At 40.0% G+C, this 25751-nt stretch overlaps 1 protein-coding gene across 2 annotated transcripts in view; it reads right to left on the minus strand.

Annotated features, from left to right (window-relative positions):
- Positions 1-6827: 6827 nt before the first annotated feature.
- Positions 6828-25751, minus strand: part of AFTPH (aftiphilin) — a 248932-nt gene continuing 230008 nt past the window's right edge. For both annotated transcript variants that reach the window (XM_085612526.1, XM_085612525.1), the window contains one exon: positions 6828-7960. In XM_085612526.1, coding sequence (XP_085468652.1) covers positions 7816-7960 — 145 coding nt within the window. In that variant the 3' untranslated portion in view covers positions 6828-7815. The remainder of the gene's footprint in view (positions 7961-25751) is intronic.

Consider the following 25751-nt stretch of genomic DNA (forward strand, 5'->3'; position numbering starts at 1 on the left):
CCTGTGCCCCCTTAACCACATTGTGATACCAGAATTTCCGATCGTCCCAGATCCATCAGTGATTCTCACAAATACTCCTCCAGACGCAGAGAACTATTCCGTCACTACATCCGGATAGCCAAGATCTGACCACTTTGAGTTTTCGTGGGACTCAAATGAACTACACACGATTACCCCAAGGCTATTGTGAATCCCCCAGCGTTTTTAACAGAGTTGTCAATTTTCCAATGTGACAGTACCCTGCTGCAATATGTCGAGGACATATTGATCTGCAGTCCTACAGAGCAACAATGTAGAAAAGATACCATTGCCATATAGAGAACATTGGCACAAAGAGGATACAAGGTAGACAAAAAGAAGCTTCAATACTGCCAGAAAGAAGTACACTACCTTGGCCAATTGCTCTCAGCATTAGGACGAAGGGTCACCCCAGATAGAATTGAGGCAATAAAATGCACCTCCGAACCACAGACAGTCAAAAACATGCAGAAATTTCTTTAAGTAGTAAACTATGTTAGTCAGGGAGTCTTTGATTTTCCCACCATCACTGCCCCACTGCTAAAAGCTGTTAAAATGGCCAAGGACAGACATAATAAGGTAGATTGGACACCTGAAATGAGGACAGTCCTCACACAACTAAAAAATTAAATTACAAATGCACCAGTGTTAAGGTCCCCTGACTACACTTAAGAATTCTACCTGTTCACCCAATGCAACGGCCAAGTAATGACAGCAGTCCTTACCCAGAAATACCCCATGGGCCACAAGCCCATTGCCTACTTCAGTGGCATGCTAGACTCTGTAATCAAGGGACACTACCCATGTGAACAAGCCCTAGCAGCAGCGTTCGCTGTTGAGAAAAGCACCCTCATAGTCATGGGTTCCCCATTAACACTGAGCATGCTGTCTTTGCAATAATACAGAAAGCTAAGACCATCCTCATTACACAGAGAGTATCATGCTACAAAGTTATACTATCTTTGCCCTCCCTGAAGGTTAAGTGCCACACAGTAAACCCTGCAACATTCTTACATTGCCACCACAGATGATGACCCTCATGATTGTGTCAAATACTCACCAGATGAGTCAGAAGCAGCAAAAGAGGACCCATTGCCAGACAGTACCATATATTCTGTTGATGGGTCGTCTACCATTGATCAAGAAACAGGGATCAGGTATACAGGAGCTGCAGTGGTCAAAGCACAGCAAAATGACTCCTCTGACTCCCTAGATATTGTACAGCAGATCACATTAGCCTCGCACTACTCGACCCAAGCCGCAGAACTAGTGGCATTGATTGCCGCCTTAAAGAGTGGACCGGACAAACGCATCACTGTGTATTCAGACTCTGCATATGTCACAACAACAACACATTCCAGCATCTTACGCTGGAAACGGCAGGGCTTTCTCAAATCAGATAGCACACCTGTTAAGCACAGACACTTACTTGAGGAACTAATAGACGCGCCGACACTGCCAGCTGAGGTAGCTGTAGTCAAATGTGCAGCCCACACAAATGGCCAAGACTTTGTCTCCAGAGGTAACGCTCTGGCAGACTAGGCAGCTAAAGCTGACAGGAGGGCCACGCCTGCAGTACCACCAGAATGCCAGCATGCTCTCATCCCGCTTGCCTAGAATGTACCTACAACTGAACTGCGGAGAAGGTGCAGAGAAACATACCTCTGATTTCACACTTTCATACACTATTGACGATACACAGCCATATGATAACATTGCACAATTACACCTCCGAGAAATACAGGAAAGTGCACCAGATCAAGAGAAAGAGTTCTGGAAGAAGAGGGGAGTACAACAAGATCCTTCAGATTTTATGCACAAACAAACAATGATGGGAAAACCTGTCATGCCACAGGACTTATTGCAAGCAGCGCTAGGCCAGTTACACCTTCCCACACATGTTTCACGTGATATGTCCATAACTATACACACTGACTGGTTCGTCCCCAATGCCCACGAACTAATACAGCTTTTTTTAACAAATGCCTCATCTGTCAACAGTACTCACCAAATCAAACTATGGACACTGTTGCCTCCACAATGCCAAAACCAAAAGGCCACTTTAAAGAACTTCACATTGACTATGTTGACAAGATTAGCAGACGCCAAAATTATTGATACCTCATTGTAGTGGTTTGCCCATTCTCACGATGGATCGAAGCTGGACCATGTGTCCACTGTGATGCCAAAGCAGCAGCCAATTTTCTGCTCCGAGAGGTCATTTCGTGCTGGGGTTTGCCAGACGCGATCCGGTCCGACAACGGTAGCCATTTTTCAAACGCCATTTTTTCCTTTCTAACTACCATGTTAGGGATTAAACATAAATTAACATAGGGATATCACCCACAAAGTAAAGGCATTTGTGACTGTCCAAGAAGATGAAGACGGTGATCGTTTGGTCATTTATGGATGCAGACGCAGCCCCAACACCCGCACCACAGCAGTGTCCTATGCACAGTTATGTACTTGTATTTTAGATTATTGTCGGAGTGGCACTAGCTATGTTCAACTGGTTCACTGTTATTTCTCATTGTATTGATCAAAAGGCTTGTATTATTAAAAATATTGAAGTTTCTAGCACATGTACTGAAAATTGCCACCATAGTAATACCACAGTTTCCTCGGACAGTAACATCAGCACCCCCAATACCTATGCGCATCCTGTGTCCTCATCCCCTTCCCCTGTTAAAAAGAATACTGAATGGGACAGGGTCATCTATATTACACTACATACCCCACTACTGTTTCAGCAGATAAGACAGCATACTGCTCATCACTCCCTGCATGACAACATGTGGTACAGTGAAATGGCAACAGTAGGGAGACAGACGGTTAATGAATCCTGTTATGTGTGCTCATATATTCCCCACGCAGTAAGCGGAGAAGTGCCACCACATATTGCCAAATGCCTTCTGCATATGTTCCTTTGTCGCATATAAGGACTAGTACAAAAAATAAAGGCTAGTACTTCCCATATTTACGTGAACAACACAATATGGGACTCTCTCCCCATAACGTTCCAGGTTCTTTCCGATACAGCCGAGGAACTGCTAAAGAGAATGCAAGCAGCTAACTATCCAGGTATACAGGGTCTGGCATCTGTCACTAGGAAGCTTAGGTTTATAACAAAGTTAGCACCAGCAGCAGCATGCGAGCACCCAACATCTCACAGCACCTCACCCCCATGTCAAAATAGGACCATATTGGACATACAAGCACAGGTCTATATCCAGGGCAAATGGAGTGGTATCGCCCCTATAGGGTGTAGAGCAGCATTCTTGGAACCACCTTGGGTAGAAAATAGGGTTGATCAGACAATTAAAGAGTGTACGCAAATATGGTCTCAAGAGAGTAGAGGGTACACCCAGGGTGGGGGGAAAATGTCCAAACCAAAACAGGCTTTCAGATTAAAATCACCTCTTCTCTGTTTTCTAGGAAATGTCACAGTATCTGTGGGGTGCAACTCAGGATGCAATAGCACCATTTTCAATTTGGACATGCAACATGGCACCTCCGCTCTGAAGGACTACTACTGGGCTTGTGGAGAACACCTCTATCTCCAACTGCCTCCTCGATGGAGCGGACTGTGTACCATGGTGACTATGCATGAAGTTCACCTGGTCGTCCCAGCAGCCAATGTCTCCCACATCAATACACATTCAATGACAGGTGATGTCACCTTGTTCCACCGACATCGGCGGGAAGCTGATGTACCGCAGGAATTCCAGTTATTTGATGATGCCCAAGTCTTCTTTGGGTGCCTCATCCCAATGGTCCAGATCAAAGCAAATGCACGCTGGCTCCAGGTGACCCGCTATGAAGTCCTGCGGGCCATCAACAGTACTAGGCACAGGCTGATCGGTATCAAGGAAGAACTACGCCCCCTGAGGCTTATGGTTCTGCAGCACCGGTACATCCTGGACATGCTAACAGCCATGGAAGGTGGAGTATCTCGCAAGATCAGAAGCTCCTGCTGCACGTTCGTGCCTGCAAATGATGCAGAGAATGGGTCCATCTCAAAGGCAATTGAGGATTTAAACAATATAGGGAAGAAAATGACTGATGAAGGAGGTACCAGGGCACACATAGCCACGGAATGGTTCAACTTTAGCTGGATCCGCTCATGGCTGTCTACCCTCCTAAAAATGTTCGTACCGGTTTGCGGTGCGCTGCTGTTCCTTTGTTGCACCGTACAGATATGTCACTGTGTAAAAAATGCTAGTAATAAAGTAGTAGGTATGAATTATGTAGGAACAAGAACATACAAAAAGACAATACACACACAGGACAGTGGAACATGGAATGGAGATAACATAGCACTCTTAGAAGTCATTGATCTTACAACATCAGGGTCGCATTCACTACAGCCTGTCACTGTTACCCAGGGCCAGGTCACTAGCCCCCAACTTTTCCCTGGTAGATTCCAAACAAGGTAGGATCCTAATGCAGGTGCGCCATCACCAACACCTTATCCATCCCTCGTCGACATGCCAGAGGGGGTGTATGTAGAGTTGCAAAATCAGCAGAAAAGACAGTTCTATGTTAATGACACATCTTGGATGCCTCAATAAGATCAAGGGCCTGCTAAGAGTTTTGAACAAGAGGAGGGAAATGAAGCAGGGTCCAGTTTTACCATATAATGTCTTAGCTAATTCTGTCATACATCTGAAGCATGAGAGTCCTATATGGCCCTGCCAGCCCAATGTGTAAGACTTTGCCAAATTGCCCATACTGCCTTAAACCATTCACTGAAAATGGTAGGCCTTATGCCTCCTTAGTAAGATTGCAGAGGTCTCTCCTGCCAAGGTCATGAACTCAGCCACTGCCCTTTTGGTAAACAAGTCCCCAAGCCCCCCCTGCGTCCTCTGTCCTCGATGTGCACTTCTGTTCTGCACATCACAATGATATAGCAAAAATAAGAAACATCCGTTAGTTAGAGGAACACGATGGGGTAAGATTTGGATGGGAGCTAGCTGGAACATTGCATTTCTCCACATCTGATGTTTTTCTGCTAGCTTAAGAAATTAAGACAGCAACTTGACCAAATAAATGACCTATAACCTTTTGTAAGTTTTCTTGTAAATTTCCGATAAGTGACGCAAATTGTTTTCGATAAATGTACACATTTTGGTATGATTGACGATCAAACATCTGTCATAATCAGGACTTGAGGTCAGCAGTTCCTTGTTAAAATAATATAAAAGAGCTGCCCCCAGTCCATTCGACGGGACCACCTCGCACAGTGAACTCATGGGTCAAGACGCATGTGGGTTCCCGCTTAACCGTCTTATCTAGCATCTTTTTCCAAGGTTGTAATGCTTATTGTATTTTTAAATTTATTTTCTCTCTCCCTCTCTCCTTTTCATTGCTGTGATTTCAAAACTTACTAGATTGCATGTTTTGCTCTTCATCTAAAATGAGTCTCCGACACTTGCTACTTACTAGATTGCTCAGTTATTTCTGACAAAAGAAATGTCTCTTTGACCTTTATTGTTTAAATAGTTTTTGAATAAATGGTGCCACTCTTAACTCACTTCCTGCATTTCACACATGTGTCTTAATATTTTAGTTAGCACATTTGTGCAGTGACTTCTGGGGTAGAAATTACCCTCTAACAAAACAGTCAGTTGAGAGACATACTGTTAACTTACTTGGGCTTAGAGCCTGCCCATTGCATACCATTTGATGCCTTTATTGTCATTTGCTTGCTTCTTATTTATTAGCGGTGTGGGATTTCCTTCCTCTTCTTGTATTTATCCCACACCTGGAGCATGGACGCATTACTGTGTCCTTCTCCTGGTTGCTTTGTCAAGCACTACCTTTTTCTTTTTGTTTAAGCACTCTACACAAGTATTTGTGTTTTTTTCGCTGTTCCTCATGTGCTCTTCTCTGCTCTTCCGCCATGCTCTGTGTTCCTTTATATCACCTGTGTGCTTTCTCTATGCACTTACACGTTGCTGTGTCTTGCCAGTTTGATACCCCCAACCACGAAACCTGTGATGCTTCTGTCCCTCGTTCCCCTTGTTGCTTCCACCACCCATTGGCACCACCACCCATGTTGCTTCCAACCCCGTATTGCTCCACTCACCCACTTGAAGAAAAAAAAAATATGAAACAATTCTGTGCATTTTTTTCTTTTTTAGTTACCAATCCAACACGTGCTTCTACAAAACAACATAGTGGGCAAGTCAAAAGCTTTTTTTTCCTGCATACAAAGATATGATAATTAAAACACAGCTTTAAGTAGAATCATCAGTTTCATATTTAACATGGACTTCTTGTCTTTGTTTACTTTATTTATCAGTCAGGGGTCATTAAGGAATCTCTAAGACACATTTTAAAGTGTTTTCTTATAATTACTGTTTTAAGTACGTACAGATAGGGGGGAAAAATTCCGCCTTTAAGTGATTTTCCTAATTTTTGTGCCAGCTGGCCCATTAAAATACTGTTCATGCTGGTAGAAAAACGGGTTAGGTGGGAACCCTAAATATCTCATAACTAAAACCATAGGCTAAAGCCAACAGGTCCCAAAGACAAGACCTATTGTCTTGTCCAATGCTTATTTCCTGCTATAAACCTAACAAGCTACCACCCATGAAGGGTCTGAATTTAATTTCAATATTTAATTGCTACCCATTATGCCAAACCTAGAAGTAAAAATATTCAATTTCATACTGTAATTGTGTCTGTGAAAGTACCAGACCTGGGAAAATAACAGTGTCCATCATTTTCAGTAGCCTTTCGGTAGCATCCAGGGAAGGAAAATCCTTTTTGAAAAGCTGCAGTAAAAGAATACACACTTGTACAACTTAATTTAAATGATTTTATTTCTGTGTAAGCTAAAAGGAAATTTACACACTTAAATCTCAAAAGACCTTGGGCATGCACATTAACCTTGTTAGAGGTTCTTCTACATTTCATTCTTTTTTCCATAGGAATTTCCTGGAACATTTACATCCCATAGTTTTACTGTATATACAGCCTAAACCATAGCAATCTATGATTATATCGCTTTACAATGTGCAAAATCCTCAATAAAGAAACAAAACAGACATACAGTGGTACAACAGAACAAAAATAAATCAAAACAAGTAGGTTATATAATATACATTCATCTCATTTTGGTCCTCCTTTCTTAAATCAAGTTGATTAAAGTAAACATACTAATGAGCCCCAAATCACATGTTTGCCCATAATCTATTATGTAACATACATGAAACAGGTGCAGGCCATTAATCAATCACCTTCAAACAAGGCTATAAGAGCAGACCATACACCTACGGTGTAAAAGATGCGGTTCAATTTAGATTTTAGTAAGTAACCGCAGTGCCTGTAAAAAGTACAGAAACATAAAAAATGGAACCTTTCAGGCTTTTGAATGTAACAGATTATTATTAACACACCTAGAAAAGAAAAACAAGCTAATCCGGACAAAAGTCAACAGTGAAACTCAACCTATGTAGATGACCTCACTGCAGTGAAGATTTTTCAATCAGTTAGGGTTTGGTAAGATTTTGAAGTGTTTATGAAGGACACCACTAGTGTATTTCACAAAAACAAACGTATGTACCCCAGCATAAGAGGAAAGGAAAACATTTCAAAATTGTTTCCATATTACCAATTATTTACATTTTTGTTTTCGAATATAAACGTAGGATTTCAGTAGGAAATAAATATACATCACTATGTATACCTTTGAGTGCCGCTTACCAACAAATCATCTGAACATTTTATAGCAAGATTGCTTTTTATTAACCCGCAGATCAAAAGACGTCAACACAAAATGTCAAATCCGCATCAGTCTACCTTTTCTTGACAGCTTGTTGCAGGTGTTAATGTGGCTGGGAACATCAACACCTTAGCATGCATGAATGATAAATCTGGGAGGCTAGCAATCACCTTTGCAGCCTCTTCACTAAGGCGCTCTTCCTTTTTAGGTTTCCTGTTAAGGGGTGGAAACAAAAAAGTGCATCAGTTGTATGATCCATGTTAAAGAGTTAGAACATTGAATGAAGGGTTGAGGCAAGGGAGGAGCAAAGATGAGATAAAAAAATATAGGTTTCGTTTTTTCAGAACATTAGTATTCCGTATTGACTTAAAGCAACAGTTTTGATGTGAAAAGACCCACTGTCATCAATGCTGCACTAGTCTCTTCACAAAACATCCATGCCATGAGTTAATTTTGTCTATACATTATGCTACATAAAAGATAATAGACTTTCATACAAGCAAATAGAAAATAACTAACTGATGGGGCCTTTGGGAAGTTTGGGAACTGTACAACTTCAACCCCAGGTTACCTTTGCATTACTTAAAAAAGATCAACAATGTATTTTTCACATTTTAATTTCGCCCACAATCACCCCAGTTCATGGTGTAATAGTTCACATAAAAAGGTGTTGCTTAGTGCGCAATCTTTTGGAGAATATGATGTGTGATAAGAGAATGCAGTGTCAAAAGCTGAAACGTCATCGGGGAGTGTCCTACATACAGGGGAAAATAATTCAGAATCTCTTTCCGAAGGAAAGTTAGTAAAATATGTACCGCATAAAAAGCACAAAGTGTGATTCTTTTTTAATGCACAGTTCAGAAAGAAAACGTGTCCAAATGGAGTATCTTTGGAGTGTACTTACTAATTTATCTGAAGTACAGTTTTTCATGATTTTTTTTATGTGAAATGCAGGTGACATCTACTGTTACATTAAGCAAAGAAAACTGATGTTGCCTATATACTGACCACTGTTGAGAAGATCCCTCTGCACCTACTTTTGCTTTACCTTGCTGAAATTAAATATCCCTTTTTTCCTCTTTTACAACAAGTACAGCAGGTAAAAGTATTGATGGTTGAAAAGTTGTACAACAATAACTTCAGGATGAAAGGGAATACAACAATAATTTCAGGATGAAGGGGAATACAAAGTAAATACATTAAAATATGAAGAGCAATCAATTTTTCACACTTCAAAGGTGGAGTAAAAATAATAAAATGCTGGTAAACTTATTGAGCTATTTAATACGTGAATAACTTTGAGTTGGATGATAGATTCCTTAATGCTGAATTTCTACATTCTAGGTACTCTTTGTCAAATAAAATCTAACTCATGTTCCAAAACCTAACTTTAACAATTACACAGTTATAGTAAAGGAAACACAAGAGGTACCTAACTAAATCTCGAAATGTAGATAATATTTTTTTCCCACAGTCCACTACCCTTTTTGATCTGGCTACAACAATCTACTACAAGAGTAAACTCACTTAAGTATACTAAAAATATGTAAGGTCCCACTAAAATCCAAGTAGAAATTTAGCCAAGCAGACCAACATTAATTGAGCAATCTAGCAATCATTTAGTTCTAGAAAGTCATTCCATATTGACTCGAATATTCAAATTGACCCCCAAGTTGATCAAAACATTGTCCATCTCTAATAATTTCGGATGATTTCCAGCTTTGTAAAACAATCATTTTTGCTACTGTGAGACCATTTTTAAGGAACATTTTTGCAACAATGCTTATTTTTGTAGGTTTCATAAGCAGCCTGATCACTCACTTTCTGAAACTGTATTGTTTAGTTCCTCAGTCGTTCGTTTTTAAAAAGTTTTATATGTTAATGACATGGTTGAGTTTTTACAAAAATCCAACCATGATTCCCCAAAATTGGGGGGGGGAACCATGTTTGTGCACTAACCTTTGCTGATGACACAATATTGTTGTCGCAAACACCGAAGGGTTTGCAATGTCTTTTAAACTCACTTGATAAATATTGCAAACTAAAAGGTCTGGAAATTAATCCTGTAAAAACCAAATATATGTCGATAAGGCCCCACAAGTGTTTTAAGAATGACATTAAGCTGAATGGAGCGAGTCTAGAACGTGTCCTTAATTCCATTTATCTAGGAGTGAACATTGATTCCAAACTCTCCTGGAACCCACAGATAACGAAATCAATATCAGTTTTAATACAAAATTCTGCACCAGTTTTAAAGAAACTTTTTGCAACCACGTCAAAGGCCGTCACTCCAGCCCTAGAAGTTAACAAGTCTAGGGCCCAATCCGCTGCCCTATACGGCTCAGAACTGTGGGGGGGGGGGGGGGGGGAGGAGTGGGGGGGGGGTTCTCTTTTGAATTTAATCGCTGGTGAAAATAAGATATTGAGAAAACTAGTTGCTCTCCCCCAAAATACACCTGTGACCCCCCTAATGCTTGATATGGGCCTAAAACGATTGGGCAAAGGGCTGTCTGGATGACCTTGTCCTATTGGATAAGAATATGGACGACAGAAGAACTTTTTACCTATAGACAAGCACTGAGCGAACTATTGGCCCTTGACACACATGTTAGTTTTCCTTGGTTGATCCATATTCGTAAATGGTTATTGGATTTGGGCTTGAGCAGGTTCTGGGAAAACCCGAACCTGCTGATCCCTGACTCAAAACAGGAAATTAAGACCATTTACTGGAATTTCATTAGGCATAAAGTTATTTTAAATTGTGGAGCCGGTACACTTACTACACAATTTTTGATGTTTAAAATAATCCCCTACTTTGAACAATTTTTAGATGAGATTGAACCCCTACTTGCTAAGGTACTGTATCTAAAATCTAGGTACAGTACTCTTCAGATCAAGTCTTTTACTTCCAAGTGGGGGTCAGCTCAGAAAGGCGAAACTGACTGTAGGTGCACCCAGTGCCATTCAGGAAGTAAAGAGGATGCCGCGCATGTCTTATTTTTCTGCCCTGCATATAGACACGATAGAAGTAAATGGATAAAACCTTTGGGCAGGAAACTATGCATTAGGAAATATAGTGAAATGTTGCGCATTTTAAAAACTGACACCTCAAAACTTACTGTATTTGGTATCGGCAGATTTTTATTGGCTGTTAATTTTATTAGGATGAAGAAAGGGCTCAAATTTTAATTGTATGAATTTTACATGGAAAATCAAAACTCTGAATTTTGATAGTGATGATTGTCCATAAATATATTCTGGAAGAGTTATGATTATATGATGCTATGCAAAAGGTATAACCTTCGCACCTTGCACTTTATGAAAACAATCAGCCTCTGGCTACTTGTTAAAACCTGGCCTTGAAATACTATGGAGTAACCCATATGTTAAAAGTTTAATGAATGACAAAGTATCTACGCACTATGCACTTTGATTCCTGGGAAATAATTATGTTGCTCCTAATGAAAGAACAAGGTGTTATCCACTGAATTGCAAATTATTAATAGATGGACTAAAAAAAATTCGGAACATGTAAATAGATTTCTTGTTTTTATGTCTCTGTCTTTGTATTTATGCTTTTATGATTCCTTGAATCGAATAAAGATGCTATTGAATATTGAAAAAGTTAGATGATTGGCATGTATCAGAAGCTTATACACGTGGAGCTAGATTCCTGCGTAGCTGCTTTGACAGAATTCAAGGCTAGTGCTTGCAGCAGAGAAAGAGTTACTGTGTCTTGACTGAATTTCTCTTACTTGCATTCTGTAAAATGTTACATAATGTTAATTCCATATGTCCATTTATGGAAGATTATGACTTGTGTTCTGTAAAAGATGAAACTTTATTTTCCTGGGATCTTACTTGCTGATAGGGGGTTATGTTATATTCCATCTCAATAACTGTACACAAGATGTGCATTTTTACAGATGACACCCCCCCCACCCCCACTTGAAGGTGCTCTGGTATACCAATTGGCAAAATATTTCCAGAAAAGGAGCAAATGCAAAAAGTTGACAGATATTTGGCAACATTTATACTCTGGTAATTCACATTTTACGCCTCTGTATATGATCTGCACACCCAATTACACACCACAGGATCTGTAGTATTGAATACTCAAGCAGGATTTTCTCAGTCCATAATCCACTCCTAAAGATGAAACAGTGGGACAGGCCTCTAACCCACATTCCTTCATTCAATTACAGCCCTTGTCCTTATGCAACACGGCTTACTGGTCCGCAAATAAATATGTAATTACTTATTTCAATAAAAACGAGGGCTTCATCAAAGACATTGGGGTCGCATGCAAAGGCCTTAATATAGTTACACAGGGTATGAGCAATAAAACATAAGGATCCGTCACAGGGAGATAAAGAAATATTGGAAGATAAAATCAGAAAATTAGGAATGCAGATCGCTCTCACGCCAGATGTAGTTCGCAGGCATATAATACTCAACTGTAGAACTTATTACAACAGTCTTATGAATGCATGGGAGATTTAAGCTACAGGGAATACCTCACTGAGTCGCTCAATGAAGGGGACAAAAGCTGGTTGCTTACTAGCATACTGGGCTACAACAGATGGCATGAGATCCTCATAATGGGCATTCAATGACAAAAAAGGCACAATCACACAATCGTGGTACGAAATTAATTCCATTTTCCTGAGTGACAACACTACCCTCAGCATGAATGAGCCTATGAAAAGGTTGAGGGCATTCTTACACTACGTATGATGATGCACACTCAAAAATTGACAAAAGGCCACCAGAAGGCCTCAGCTTCTGAAATGTGGGTCAACAATAAATAATTGGCTTAATGCAAGACACCCGAACTGGATGGCTCTGCCCATTAAGGTTTATTCAGAGTAAGGAAAATAACTGGCACTCAGCTTGCTACAGTTGTACCCACCAGAACAACTATAAGGTTATTTACCAAGCCCCTGTGAGAAGCAATAACAGTAAATCTATCCATACCATGCATGGACCAACTCTTTAAGAGATTTTCAAATCTCAAACAAGGTTAAATCTAAATAACAATATATCAGATAAAATACTAGCAAGCTAACTGCATCAAGTATTATACACATTAATACACCCAGATCAAAGTGTATTTGTGCCAGACCAAAACACCTCCCCAAACACATGAAGGATTTTAAATTTAATATACAACATCCTAAGTACTGTGTAGTGGATTCCCTTGATATAGAAAAAAGTCTTAAATAAGCTAAGCTGGGACATTTATTTAAAATACTTAGGAGCATGGGAATTGCTACTGACGTCCAGAAATTGATTCAGTTATTATATTCAATGCCCAAAGCTAAAGTGCACACTGCCCAATAGATATCTGACCAGTGGATAATTGAGATGGGCACTAATTAAGGATGCCCTCTTTGTCCCATTGCTTGTTGCTCTAGCACTGGAACTGCTAGCAGCAAGGATTAGGAGGGAAGCGCGGCAGGTAATGCACAGTTTATCTCTATATTCAGATGATATATTACCATATAAAAAGAATGTGCAAGAAGACAAGGAACCATTGATGGATATACCTGAATACTTTAGCCTAATGTCAGGACTGTGAGTCAAATTGACAAAGTTGTGCTTTTTATACTGGTTAACAGGACCAAAGGAGTCACGACAGGGGAGGATCTCAGAGTTAAAATGAGAGACTATGACAACATTCATAAATCTATGTGCGTGTATTTATCATAAATATGAAGAAACTCCGTCAGGTACTAGCTCTACGGCTGTGGCATCCGAAAGGTGCTCAGTTGCCTTCTGGAAACTGCTAGATGGATAAGAGTGCCCTAGATGGTTAAGCTCCCACCATATTTTTATTTACCAATGACAATCACAGGCCAAATCTTCACAGAACGTTAATTCTTGTTGACTCATTCATGTGATATGGGCTGAAAACTAGGACACTTGCTCTCAAAAATCTCCAACTGATGCTGCATGAGGGAGGATTGACTGAGTTATAGTTGCAAGGGGTATAAGCGGACAGATGGCTAACACCCAGAAAAACACTTACACTATAGAAAAAAAAACGACAACCAAAATCAATAGCAGAAGTGGCATTCACGAAATTAAACAGAAGTCTCCCACTCTCAAAACTAGTATAGATGTCAATGCATTGCCACATGCAATTCCTGAAATGATCAGGTTTACGAGAGCAAATGTGCTGGGGTTGCCACTCTGAAGCCTCCGTAAATTCCAAGATGTTGAGACCAAGTCCTGGGCACACGTTTAGAGTAATACTTAAGAGTGTCAAAAGCACAGTTATGGTGCTAGATACAAAAAAATTGTAGAGGTCGACACCAGTAGGTTCTTTTTTGTAGGATATAAATTTATCAATGTCTTGGAGTATATCAAATGAGAGTACCAGCCGACACGTGTTTCATCACCTGGGTGGTAACCCGTGACTCTTCAGGCCTGGGAAAGACATAAGAAGTGTGGTATAGTACAGTATAAACAATACACGGTCATATAGTACATGTAGGAATGACATAAGTGGGGTGATCAAATAGGAAACACCTCTCTAATAGTGGAAACCCTATTAGAATCGTGAAGAAAAAAGGGGCACATAAGTTATTGACTTCACAGCACAGCAAAACACACGGGATAGATGTTTGTCGTGTGCGAGTGAGTTAAAATTATGAGAGAAAATTACACATGGTGCGCCTCGACGTATTACATTTCATACCTAGAGACAATACTGAGTAACTGCCTAACTTTGCAATCTTCCCTCTTTTAACGTGCTTAATATCAATTTCTCTCCACTCCCCTTTTTGCTTCATCTTGAGATCTTGCTATCACCATACTCCTTTATTTTTTAGAGCTCTTCCTTACTTTTCCTTTGAATGACGTTTTCCCAGAGTATTGCTGTGAAGTCACTAACTTATGTGCCCCTTTTTTCTTCACGATTCTTATAGGGTTTCCACTATTAGAGAGGTGTTTCCTATTTGATCACCCCACTTAAGTAGTTCCTACATGTACTATATGACCGTGTATCGTTAATACTGTACTATACCACACTTCTTATGTCTTTCCCAGCCCTGAAGAGTCACGGCTTACCACCCAGGTGATGAAACATGTGTCGGCAGGTACTCTCATTTGACATACTCCAAGACATTGATAAATTTATATCCTACAAAAAAAGAACCTACTGGTGTCGACCTCTACAATTGTTTCGTATCTAGCACTATAACTGTGCATTTGACACTCTTAAGTATTACTCTAAACGTGTGCCCAGGACTTGGTCTCAATTTTCAATGCGGGTCCGCACCCACATATTTTCAGGGGTTATCTGGGTTTTTCCATGACCTGGCTGCACCGTAACTATTCCTTGCACCAAACACTCTACTGCGAACTAGCTTGAGCGCCATTTTTCCTGTCTATTCAAAACCCTTCACAGAACCAGTAAATTCCAAGAAGTTGCCTGCAAAATAAACGCGAATATTTGGATAGAGTTTAGCACTGTGACAATGGATGACCTCTAGGAGTCAGGTAATTTGAATTCCATTGAAGGACTTTGTCATTTGGTGTATCAGTGGGACAATTTATTAGACACAGATTATTCATTAGAGCAGCAAAGCTGACATGGCACACGGATATGCAAGAAGCTATTATAGACTATTGACAGCAATTCTGACAGAGGGTGTCTCCTTAGACTGAAACGAAGTGGAGGCGACTAAGAATCAGCTGAACAAATTGCAAACAAAACTGTTCAGGTGCATAGGGTTAATGTGATCCAACGTGCAATCGAAGGCAGCATTAATTCGCATCAGCAGAGTGTCAAGGAATATCTGCTTTAAATAGATACAATTCAATTATGAGCGCAAAATGTACCCAACATCGAAAAGCCTACATAAAGTATTCTCACATCAAAATGAGAAGAGCAGAGTTTTATTATATGGTGTAGAACTGCGGGATCACAGTGACCGGCAGAAGCAGCATCTGCAAGCCAAAGGTATGATTGTTGGGCTTAATGCAGAGATCGCTAAACAAGGAAATGGAATATAGAAGTAGAAAATAAACGCATTGATTTGGCATTGAGCACTGAACTGGTAGTCCCTAGGGGCACCTGGTGTTAAAGCCGGACTCTCAAAATTAGGGTAGAAGCCAGAGGTAGAAGGGAAGGTGATGGCATCTCAACAAAATAAACAAGATTAAGGTAGGAGACTTATGAAATGAGATGCACTACTTATGAAAAAGACATGCCTTCATGAGACGTAGATATAGATAGGACAATTCAAGTTGATTTAATAGATGAGCAGAATGTATATAGCATGTGGTCTGAATATTTAAGATCAGCTGGGTAAAGCACATGAAGGTAGTTTATACAAAACACAGAACAACTGAACTAAGATAAAGATTATGGTCTTTAAGAAGAAGAGACTGTCTAAAGACAAATAGGACTTCCTTTTTCAAATTAGCCCTTAGCAGTGAAACATAACTTGGAATAAGGCAAAACTGATAACACATAGTGAAACAAATGCAATATGATGACTAGAGTTGGAAACCTAACAACCCAGGATAATGCTCATTGTTTATTCCACTTTAAGCAAACTGTATGTTTAACTATCTTTAAGATGCTGCCAAAGGAGACAATTTGTAAAATATGTGTAAGTATTTTGTGCAACAATGTAGCTAAAAAGTAATATAGATAAATAAAAAAGAATGTCACAGTCTACGATTTCCAGCTGACGGGCCTGCTCAGAATAGGAATGCCCAGGCTGTCTTTGGAACACTGAGTTTTGACATGGACATATACAGATTTCTACTTCAGAAAATCGACAGTTACTAAATCGCTACATACCCTGAATATATATCTGTCTTCAAGGTACGAAGATGTGGAGTAAAGAATAGTAAATCTAGAATTGCCTGTATACACTTACCGTGACAATATAGTGAGCAGTAAATATTCTGCAGTCCATATTTTTGTAGGTTGATATTTGTGACTCTAATGCTTTAACATATAACCTATAAAGTAGCCTCATGTAACTTGACGTAATTAGCTTCGTTTTTTTTTCATTTGAAATTCAAATGCACGCTTCAGTTAAGACCATTTTCATATGCATCATTTGAAGTCTGAGCCTCCTTGCACTTAGAGAAAATATGAACGCACATATTTTTAATGGTTTGTTCCTCAATGTCAACCCAGTTTGGATCTGGAAAGCCAAACTCTACTTCACTGAACAGATTATGTAATTTACATACTTAACCTGGAGAAGTTCTATTTAGCCATCCAGAGAAATTGTGTTATAATGTTTTCCAGTTAGAGCAATAAGAATTCTTTCCTTTTATATCCATTTTGGAGTAAGTAGAGGGTTGTCATTAGAACTTTTTTAAAGGATGCTCCTGTTCCAAAGTTGAGCTTTTGCAGTCACTCAAAGTCCAATTTAAATGCATTTATATCTTCATCAGCATTTACAAGTAACAAGTTCATATCTCTAAAGACAATTCCTGGATAAGCTAGTGTTATAGCATCTTACTGAATTTGTCATCATTCATATTCCCTTTTATTCACTAACCTGGTAATCATTATGGATTTAGTCTAGGTAATTTATATGAAAAAAGTTATGAAGAATTTTACCATTTTGAGTATTTCTGGCATGGACTGGTTTTGTGAAGAGACTGGCAACCGCATGAACCCATATCCCTTCCGAACAGTATTTAAAATCGGAAAATTATTATTTGAGGTCTTCTATGTTAAACAATAAGGTAGAAAGTAGACACCCATGTTAGGTTCGTTAGGTTCCTTTATGTTGTATATTGTTTTTAATAGAGTAAACCATTGGTACTGAAGCTGGTTTTTGAATCTGTGAATTAAAGGTCTTCCGAAGTTCACATTATTTGATGTATTAATTAGGTATGTTCCAACTCAATTGGTAAAAGCTTTAGAATATGGTGCAACAGTGTGCTCTTAATAAGACAGTTCAGTAGACTAACCCTTCCATTGTAGAGATCTGGTTGTAATCTGAAGGTCAACAGTTTCAAATCCTGTGATACGATACAACTCAGCTTTTTGTCTGTCAAGGCCGATTCAATAAGTGCTACTTAATAATTAACACCTGCTATTAGCACCTAGAGACAAGGCAGATGTTGCAGAGCAGTAATTATTCTTTGATTTTTGTTATCTCAACCTGGTTATTGTCAGTAAGACTGGACATCATTTTGTAAGTTTATCAGCCCAAATTTGTGTTACAATGTTAGCATCTAAGTTGATCAGAGATCAGTCAATAGGTGTGAATCTTTGGTAGTTCATTTTTGATTAAGAATTATTCTAACATAGCACCTTGCAAGAAAGTAGAAAATGTACCATATTCCTGCAAGCAATTACTAAAAATAGATCTGTAAGTGTGCTAGCTCTCATTTGTCAAGTTTGCAGAATCTGAAGACCATGCAGACCAACCAATTTGCCAACTAATTGAGTTCACAGAACTAGTGGTTTTAGATGCAGCTACCACTCCATCTAGGCATTCATCTAATGCATTCAGATGAGGTAACATTATGCCTTCAGAAACCTTTGCATATGATAATACCTTGGTTCTTCGTAGAAGATATAGAAATTAGCAAATAATTCACTGATGTCTCTAACACAAGGTAAGACGTTGACACCTTTCTCTTGGTGTTTTAGTTTGCATACAATATATTTTTAACTTAGTTTAATAACCTCCCAAACATGCTGCTTCTTTTTGATCTAAACTACTTTCTTGGTGGAGATTTTATCAATTTCATATTTCAGCAACTTTGTCTTCCACGGGTAATACTTGTATGCTTAGATTGAATGTCCTTCTCTGCACGCTTCAACCTCTTTAGCATGTTCATTTTATGATTAACCACTTTTCAGCTCTAGGCATTTCTGCTACAAACATACATTTGACACAGCATTTCAAGCTGCCACAGTGATGAGTATAATGCTACCCTTTTTACATTGGTGTTAAAAATGTCTTTAATGTCTGTATTAATTGAATAATCCTCGGTTAATGTAGTCAGGTATTTGACTAGTTGGCACATTAAAGGCTATTGCTTCTGATAGAACCTCGATCTAGGCCTATGCCGAGGATGCTTATTAGCAGAGTAATTTTTAGCTAATTTTAAGCAATTTTCTAGATTACAATCAAAGAACATGATGCTCTAAAGGTAGGAAATGTGTTGGGAAATCTGCTCAAATACACCAGTGACATGCACTGGAAAATTGCTATAGAAACACAAAAAATGGAAATGGGTTCAAAACCTACATGGAGATGCACTATTGCTTCAATTTCATCATCAAACCACTTTGTAGCCAAGTGTAGAAAACCAAGTCTCCTGGGCATTGTTATGTGGGCACTGCTCAGATGGAAAAGGTACAAAAGCACGGAACGTGTCTCTGTTCATAAGAAATGTGTCTTTGTTCATAAGGGATCATCACTTTTTGTGGAACCATCACAATAAAGCTGGTTCTTGCGTTGGAAAGCTTATCCTCTGCAACCGTAACTTGCACTTGTTCACTCGATTTTAATAATATTTATATACTACCATTCCTTGTGGCTTTCCTACCTCCTGGGAAAGGATTAGCCTACTTCTTTATATAATGTTTATCAGTGTTAATGAAAATTTCATGATAGCGAAAAAGTGGTTTACCTTTTACACCAGTTCCATATAAAGGGTGTCTTCATTAAATTTATAAAGACCAACCCTCCTACCTGACCTTTTTCATCAGATTATTAAAACAATCTGAAGTAGCAATTGTCACTGCTGCATGCTAGGTGTGTGATACTTGGCTGCTTAAAAGTATGTGTATTTATGAATGCATGTATATATTAAGAATCCTATTACTAGCAAAAGAATACTACAGTAGTAGCAAATATTAAAATTAACTTGTATCTAACCTTTTTTGTTTATTTTTAGAAAGGCATCTGTGAGATAAAGCTTCTCTTATTTGAAACCTCCTGGAGAGAGGTAAACCAAAATAACTAGAGTCTGATAGGAGTTTGAATCAGCTCAAAGCAAAGAAAAATGCCCAATGATGGAATCACATTTAATTGCTTCAACTCAGGTGAGACAATACAGTGCATGGCAATTCCCTTAACCAGTCTGTGCATTCCACTGATGGGAACAATAAAATTGTCAAAATATAGCATTTTTTCTTTTGGAAAATGTGCTGTGCAAGTTATTTAAAAAAACTAAAATATATCAACAAAAGGTTTACAATCTTCTAAACAGTGGTCAATAGGTATGAAACCCATGGATGAATATAGAAAGATATGCATTTCCAAAAAATAGAGAGATTACTGATGATCACTTGTGTAAACTGTTCATGGGTTCCCCAAAGAAACTAATCACAGAAATAAAAATAAAACTGTGAAAGTAAGAAAACAGAAAAAAGGGGCCGTTTCATCTACAAGTTTTGGCACTGAAGGCTGATTGACAAACATAATGCATTTCCATCAGACTCTTCCAGTTGCAGAAATATACAGTGTTTGTCAGTTGTTCAAAAACACAAGGTACCGAAAGCCATCAACCAAGCGACAGCCTATGAGTTTTCATTGTGTTTCAGTAAAATCTAATGAATGAAACAGGAGCAGGAAGGTAAAATCTAATTAATACAAAATGGATATAAAGAAAGCTATCCGTTTTTAAACGTGCCCATAAATCTGAGTTTAAGCATAGGGGCTACTCAAATCACTCTGATTTTGAGGCTACCCATAATATATTTTTAGGACGTTTTACAAAATGTGTTTTTTGTGTACATCAACATATTCTGAAGCCACAAATAAAGGCAAATACAATAGATAATAACAAATGTCAATTATTTAGCATTCACACACACCTCCCAATACAAACGGCACCCCATGTGTGAGTGGGCCCATCGCGCAAAACACTGGGAATGTGGGTAGTAGAAGGCAGGCACCCATGGAAACCTGCTCAGTACCTGGCCTGTGGCCTGATTAATGCAGCCTTCATCCATGGACAGTGAGAGGAATTTGGATTATTTTAGGTACCGTTATGACCTTTGCAAGATAAGGGTCTAGTTTCAGAAATGACTGGGGTCGTTAATTTTCCCAAGGTGCTACCTGGTCCTGGGTCCAAATACCGCAGCTATCCACGTCCAAAAAATTACAAGTTAAGGGGGAAAAAAACTTTGTTTCACGTTCCACTCTTCTAAAAGAAGGAGAAGAAAGGAAAAAGTAATTCTTAGTGTAGCTGTTGCCCAGATTTTTCTTCTCATCACCAAAGATGACCAGAATCGAAGTCCCACGATATTCAATGGAAACCTCACCTCTTCCAGACCATCATGTTCTATAACATACAGAGAAGGTAAGGAGTAACCCCAACTATGGCAAATCCTCAATCCTCACCCTTCGCCTGGGACGACTCCTGGTGGCCCCCCGCCCTGGGAGCCACCCCCAAGCCAACGGACCACGCACGTAACCTAGGCTTCATGCTGGACTCCTCCCTCTCGATGACCAGACAAGTCAACGCCGTCTCGTCTTCATGCTTCAACACCCTGCGCATGCTTCGAAAGATCTTCCGGTGGATCCCCACCGCGACCAGGAAGACGGTCACCCAGGCCCTCGTCACCAGTCGGCTGGACTACGGGAACGCCCTCTACGCCGGCACCGCCGCCAAACTCCAGAAGAAACTCCAACGGATCCAGAACGCCTCAGCACGACTCATCCTGGGCATTCCCCGACACAGCCACATCTCCGGACACCTGAGAGACCTGCACTGGCTCCCCGTCAACAAAAGAATCACGTTCCGACTCCTCACCCACGCACACAAGGCCCTCCACGACCTGGGCCCCAAGTTCCTCAACAGCCGCCTGACCTTCCACAAGCCCACCCGCCAGCTCCGCTCCGCCAGCCTCGCTCTCGCCACCGTCCCCCGCATCCGCAGAGCCACCGCCGGAGGAAGATCCTTCTCCTACCTGGCAGCCAAGACATGGAACTCCCTCCCCATCCACCTCTGGACAACGCAAGACCATCTCGCCTTCAGGAAGCAACTCAAGACCTGGCTGTTCGAGTAGTAGCGTTCCCCCCCCCCCCCCCCCCAGCGCCTTGAGACCCTCCGGGTGAGCAGTGCGCTATACAAATGCCTATGATTGATTGATTGATGTAGAAAAGGAACTGGTTCAGACTAGGAACAAATATTCTAAGGAAAAGGTATAAAAATCTTTTAGGCTATATAAAGGTAAACTCGTTTATCTAACAACTCTTTGGAAGAAACACCATCCCATCGAGTCTAAAATCTGGAAGAGAAAATTTGTTTTTTCAGGGATAAGAGCAGACGTAGAGATCCACTTTCAGTAAACATGCAGCAGATAAGCTACATTATAGGACTTTGCAGAGATCCACACCTTTGAAAATTATTAAATGAGCCCTGCCTTAGGAAAATCAATGTCATGATATTTGTGTCTCCTCTCCCCACTGAGTATATGCATTTTCTACATATTCTTCACAGGGTCCACTAACCTTGATGGAGTAATCCGAATTCAGTACACAAAAGTGAAGATGAAAAACACACGTGTTGAAAGAGCTACAAGGTCCTACACCACAGAAAGAATGCAACACACAGAGTGCAGCAATATACCAAAAGCATACGTTTGCAAAACATTTGACAGTTTAAATGAAGGAGAGTTCCGGGTAATGAGCACTAGAGGATCTACACCATCTACGAAGAACTGGCTTCATATTTATTGAAAAAACTATATTCATAAGTTTGTGTCCCCAAGCAGTCTATTGTCTTATTAATGAGAACTTATAAGAAAAAAAATTCGAATTTTTATTTACTTTTACCATCCCCAAACCCAATAGTGCTTCAGAGAATAAAACACGTTTGTGGACCTTCAGTGCAGATGGTTATGGCAAAATTAACATTTCATGAATCATGTACGCTTATCAGTGCTTCCTATTAGCAGCGTTTTATACATTTCTCTATTTATCAAAAAATGGAAAGGATAAAGATTTGTACTAGAAAAGAACCAGGTAGTAGTAAACCCTGATTTTGTAAAAAAAATATAAAGAATATACAGCATCCACACCAAAAAGAGTACAATTCTTTACTCTAGATAAAACACAGGAGTAATGCAATATCCAACTCTTCTGTTAAACAAAAACAGTAAACATTAGCAACAGGCAAGCTCTGAACCACAGTATCTCTAGGAAAAATGTTTTTATATGGACTGCAAACTTCAAGTACTCCACAGGAAGCTCGAAAATGAGACATAACAGCACTTGCAACAAGCGAAGATCTGCGCCCAGCATTTTAAGAAGCCATAAATGTTGCATCCCCACTGCAAGGGCACACGTCTGCAGGTTAAGGCTGCAGCCACAACAAGAATTCCAGACCAGTACTAAGAAATCTTTAGTCTGTTGTGGTAACTGGGAAAAGGAACTATGGTGTGGCAGAATACATGAAAGGATAAATTAGGATTCCTGACTCATTAACGATACAGTCCACAGCCTTGTATTTCTCTGGATAAACAAATGCAGTACCAAACTCCCTTTCTGCTATACATTACACACTGTTAGTAGCCAGTGGGTAGTTATGGTGAGGTCTGAGTTTTGTTTGAAAAGCCATTTCATCGACAAACCTGCAAGCGACTTCTCCTCCAAACAAAGTTAATTAGAATTGGGCTCGGCATGGCAACTTTAATGAGGATCCGTCAGGCCGGTGGGATGTGGTTCGGAGATGGTGAGAAAAAAAGGTTTGGGTGGGGGACTGGAGGAGTGACATTTTCTATTTTAACTCTCATATGAATCTTTGCTGTACAGTACAAAAAGAAGTGCGAAATGGAACAACACCAAAACATGAAAAGAAAGTAAAACTATACTGAAGGACGTGGGGGGGGGTAGGAAGTTGGGGGACAAGCCCAATAGGGAGTCCCACACCTCTGAATCTTAATATAAATAAATAAAACAATACATTTTGCTGATGGATTCGTAGATCCCTAGCCAGGGTCTTTGGTCATGTAAGGTCCAAGGTTTACAAACCTTGGCTCATGGTTTGGGAACCCATAACAAGGCCTGGGTTTCCGGACCCAACACCTGGTCTGTGAACACAGGAGGTACAGAAAGGGCCAACAGGTCTGTTAGGATTTGGAAACCAAAAAGAAAATTCCAGCCTTCGCTTGGGCACCCCCAAAGTCTGTGCGCAGTCTGGTTCGCTGCTCGTTGTGCATTGGGTGCTTGGCCTAGAACCCAACTTTGCTGCACATTGTCAAAAGCCTCAGGTGCAGAATGGTTGCAGGGATTTAGCCGGCAGCCCCTGTGCCCAACACTTGGATGCAGTGTATGATAAAACAAATCTCAAATTCACTAAAAAAACAAGGCTAAATAAGGAGAATGTTAAACAAAAAAGGTAAATAAGGTTCAGGATTAAAACCTAAAAACCACTGAAGTATGCAATTTATAGTTTGCTCCGCAATGCAAAATTCACAAAACAGCTATGCAAATCATAATATGGAATACAATGCTCATTAGTGTTATAGTTACAAAATGATGACCTCAATGATCTAACCACTTGACTTCACCAATGACCTCAAAGCAAGAACAACCACTATGTGAGATGGATGTGTGATACAAACAGTTCACATGATAAGAGATCACTAGAAATTATTAAAAACTGAACTGTGAAGCCTGACTGATGTAGGCAAAACCTGCAGAGCAACTTGTCAAAATATCTTTTTGACAGGTAGTAAAGACCTCTATTCTAAATATTAATAAATCGCCCCTATGTAGGCCTCGTAGCCCACAAGGCAAGGCGCATGGTATCTAAAAGTGGGGCAGATAGATACTTAATATTACCACGTTCCTAAAGAGAGCAGGCCAAAAAAGCTATTTTCACTATGGCAGGTCTAGATGTCCTATGCAGAAGACCAGAGTGCGTAGTAAAACACTAATACTGCTACCTAGGGAAAGGGACTAGCTAGAAAATTAATTAAACCAATATTTTCATAAGTTATAAGAAAATCCAATTTAACGGTGGAATTGGACGTAAAACAAATAAAAAGAAAAAGTTACTTTTAGAAAGTTACCCTTTACCTGTCTGAGCTTAAAAAAAGATCATTTGCATTAGTGTCCGCCAATTGCCAACCTTTGCTGATCCCTAAATGAATTGTGTACAAGGTGGGGAATTTCTCCCGGGAGCTACACAACAGGTTGCCCCAAATAGGCAAGAATGGCTCCTTTGAGATCTGCAGGATCATCAGGGTGGTGGCTGTGGGCATCCTTTTTGATACCATAGTATCAACTCCTGCCTGACAGATCTGTTTGAGCCATCTGTAACAATTAGACACACTTGAAAGGGAGGGAGCAGGATGCCAAGACAATTCTTGCATATCTCCTGTCTGGGTACTGTACAACCCTGAATTTGTCCTACCAGACACCTGGCTTGTAGTTTGTTGTGAGTACATGGCCTGCTTCAAACTGGACCTCATCTCTTCCAGACCATGATGTTACTTACAGGGCAAGACCAGGTAAGGAATGGCCTCAATTTTGATCTGGCATGTGTTAGATGGAGGATTGGGCTAGTGATTACCATAGTGCACTCCTCTTGACACCCACAACTCGAGTCCAAGTTTAGTGTGGCTGAAGATGTTCACAATCTTTAAAATGTCTGTTTGCAGTAAAGAAAACAATGCACTAAAAAATGGGTAGGGTTGTCCCTGGGATGTTTTGGCCCCATTAGTAGGGAGTGTTCAGGAATCATTACCACCCACTTAGTGCCTGGCATAAAAGTAGCACCCAATCAGAACATTTTATGGATCTGGAGAAGAAAACAAGAGGTTTGGGCATGCGGTCGGTGACCTGAAATGAGCCCAGAAGGGCTGGACCGACTCTCTCTTGTACCCAGGACAAGGAGTGCACTCCGAGTGTCAGTTGACTGACCTCATGGGTGGCTCTAGGGACACAATAAGCTTAAAGTGGCCTTTTTCATAAAATCCCCAGCTGACCAGTGGCAACTGAACTTGATGTTGGCCTTTGCCCAATACCCTGAAGGTCTCCAAGTGTTCTCC

This window comes from Triturus cristatus, chromosome 6, assembly GCF_964204655.1.
Source record: "Triturus cristatus chromosome 6, aTriCri1.1, whole genome shotgun sequence".
In the NCBI taxonomy this organism is placed as follows: Eukaryota; Metazoa; Chordata; class Amphibia; order Caudata; family Salamandridae; genus Triturus; species Triturus cristatus.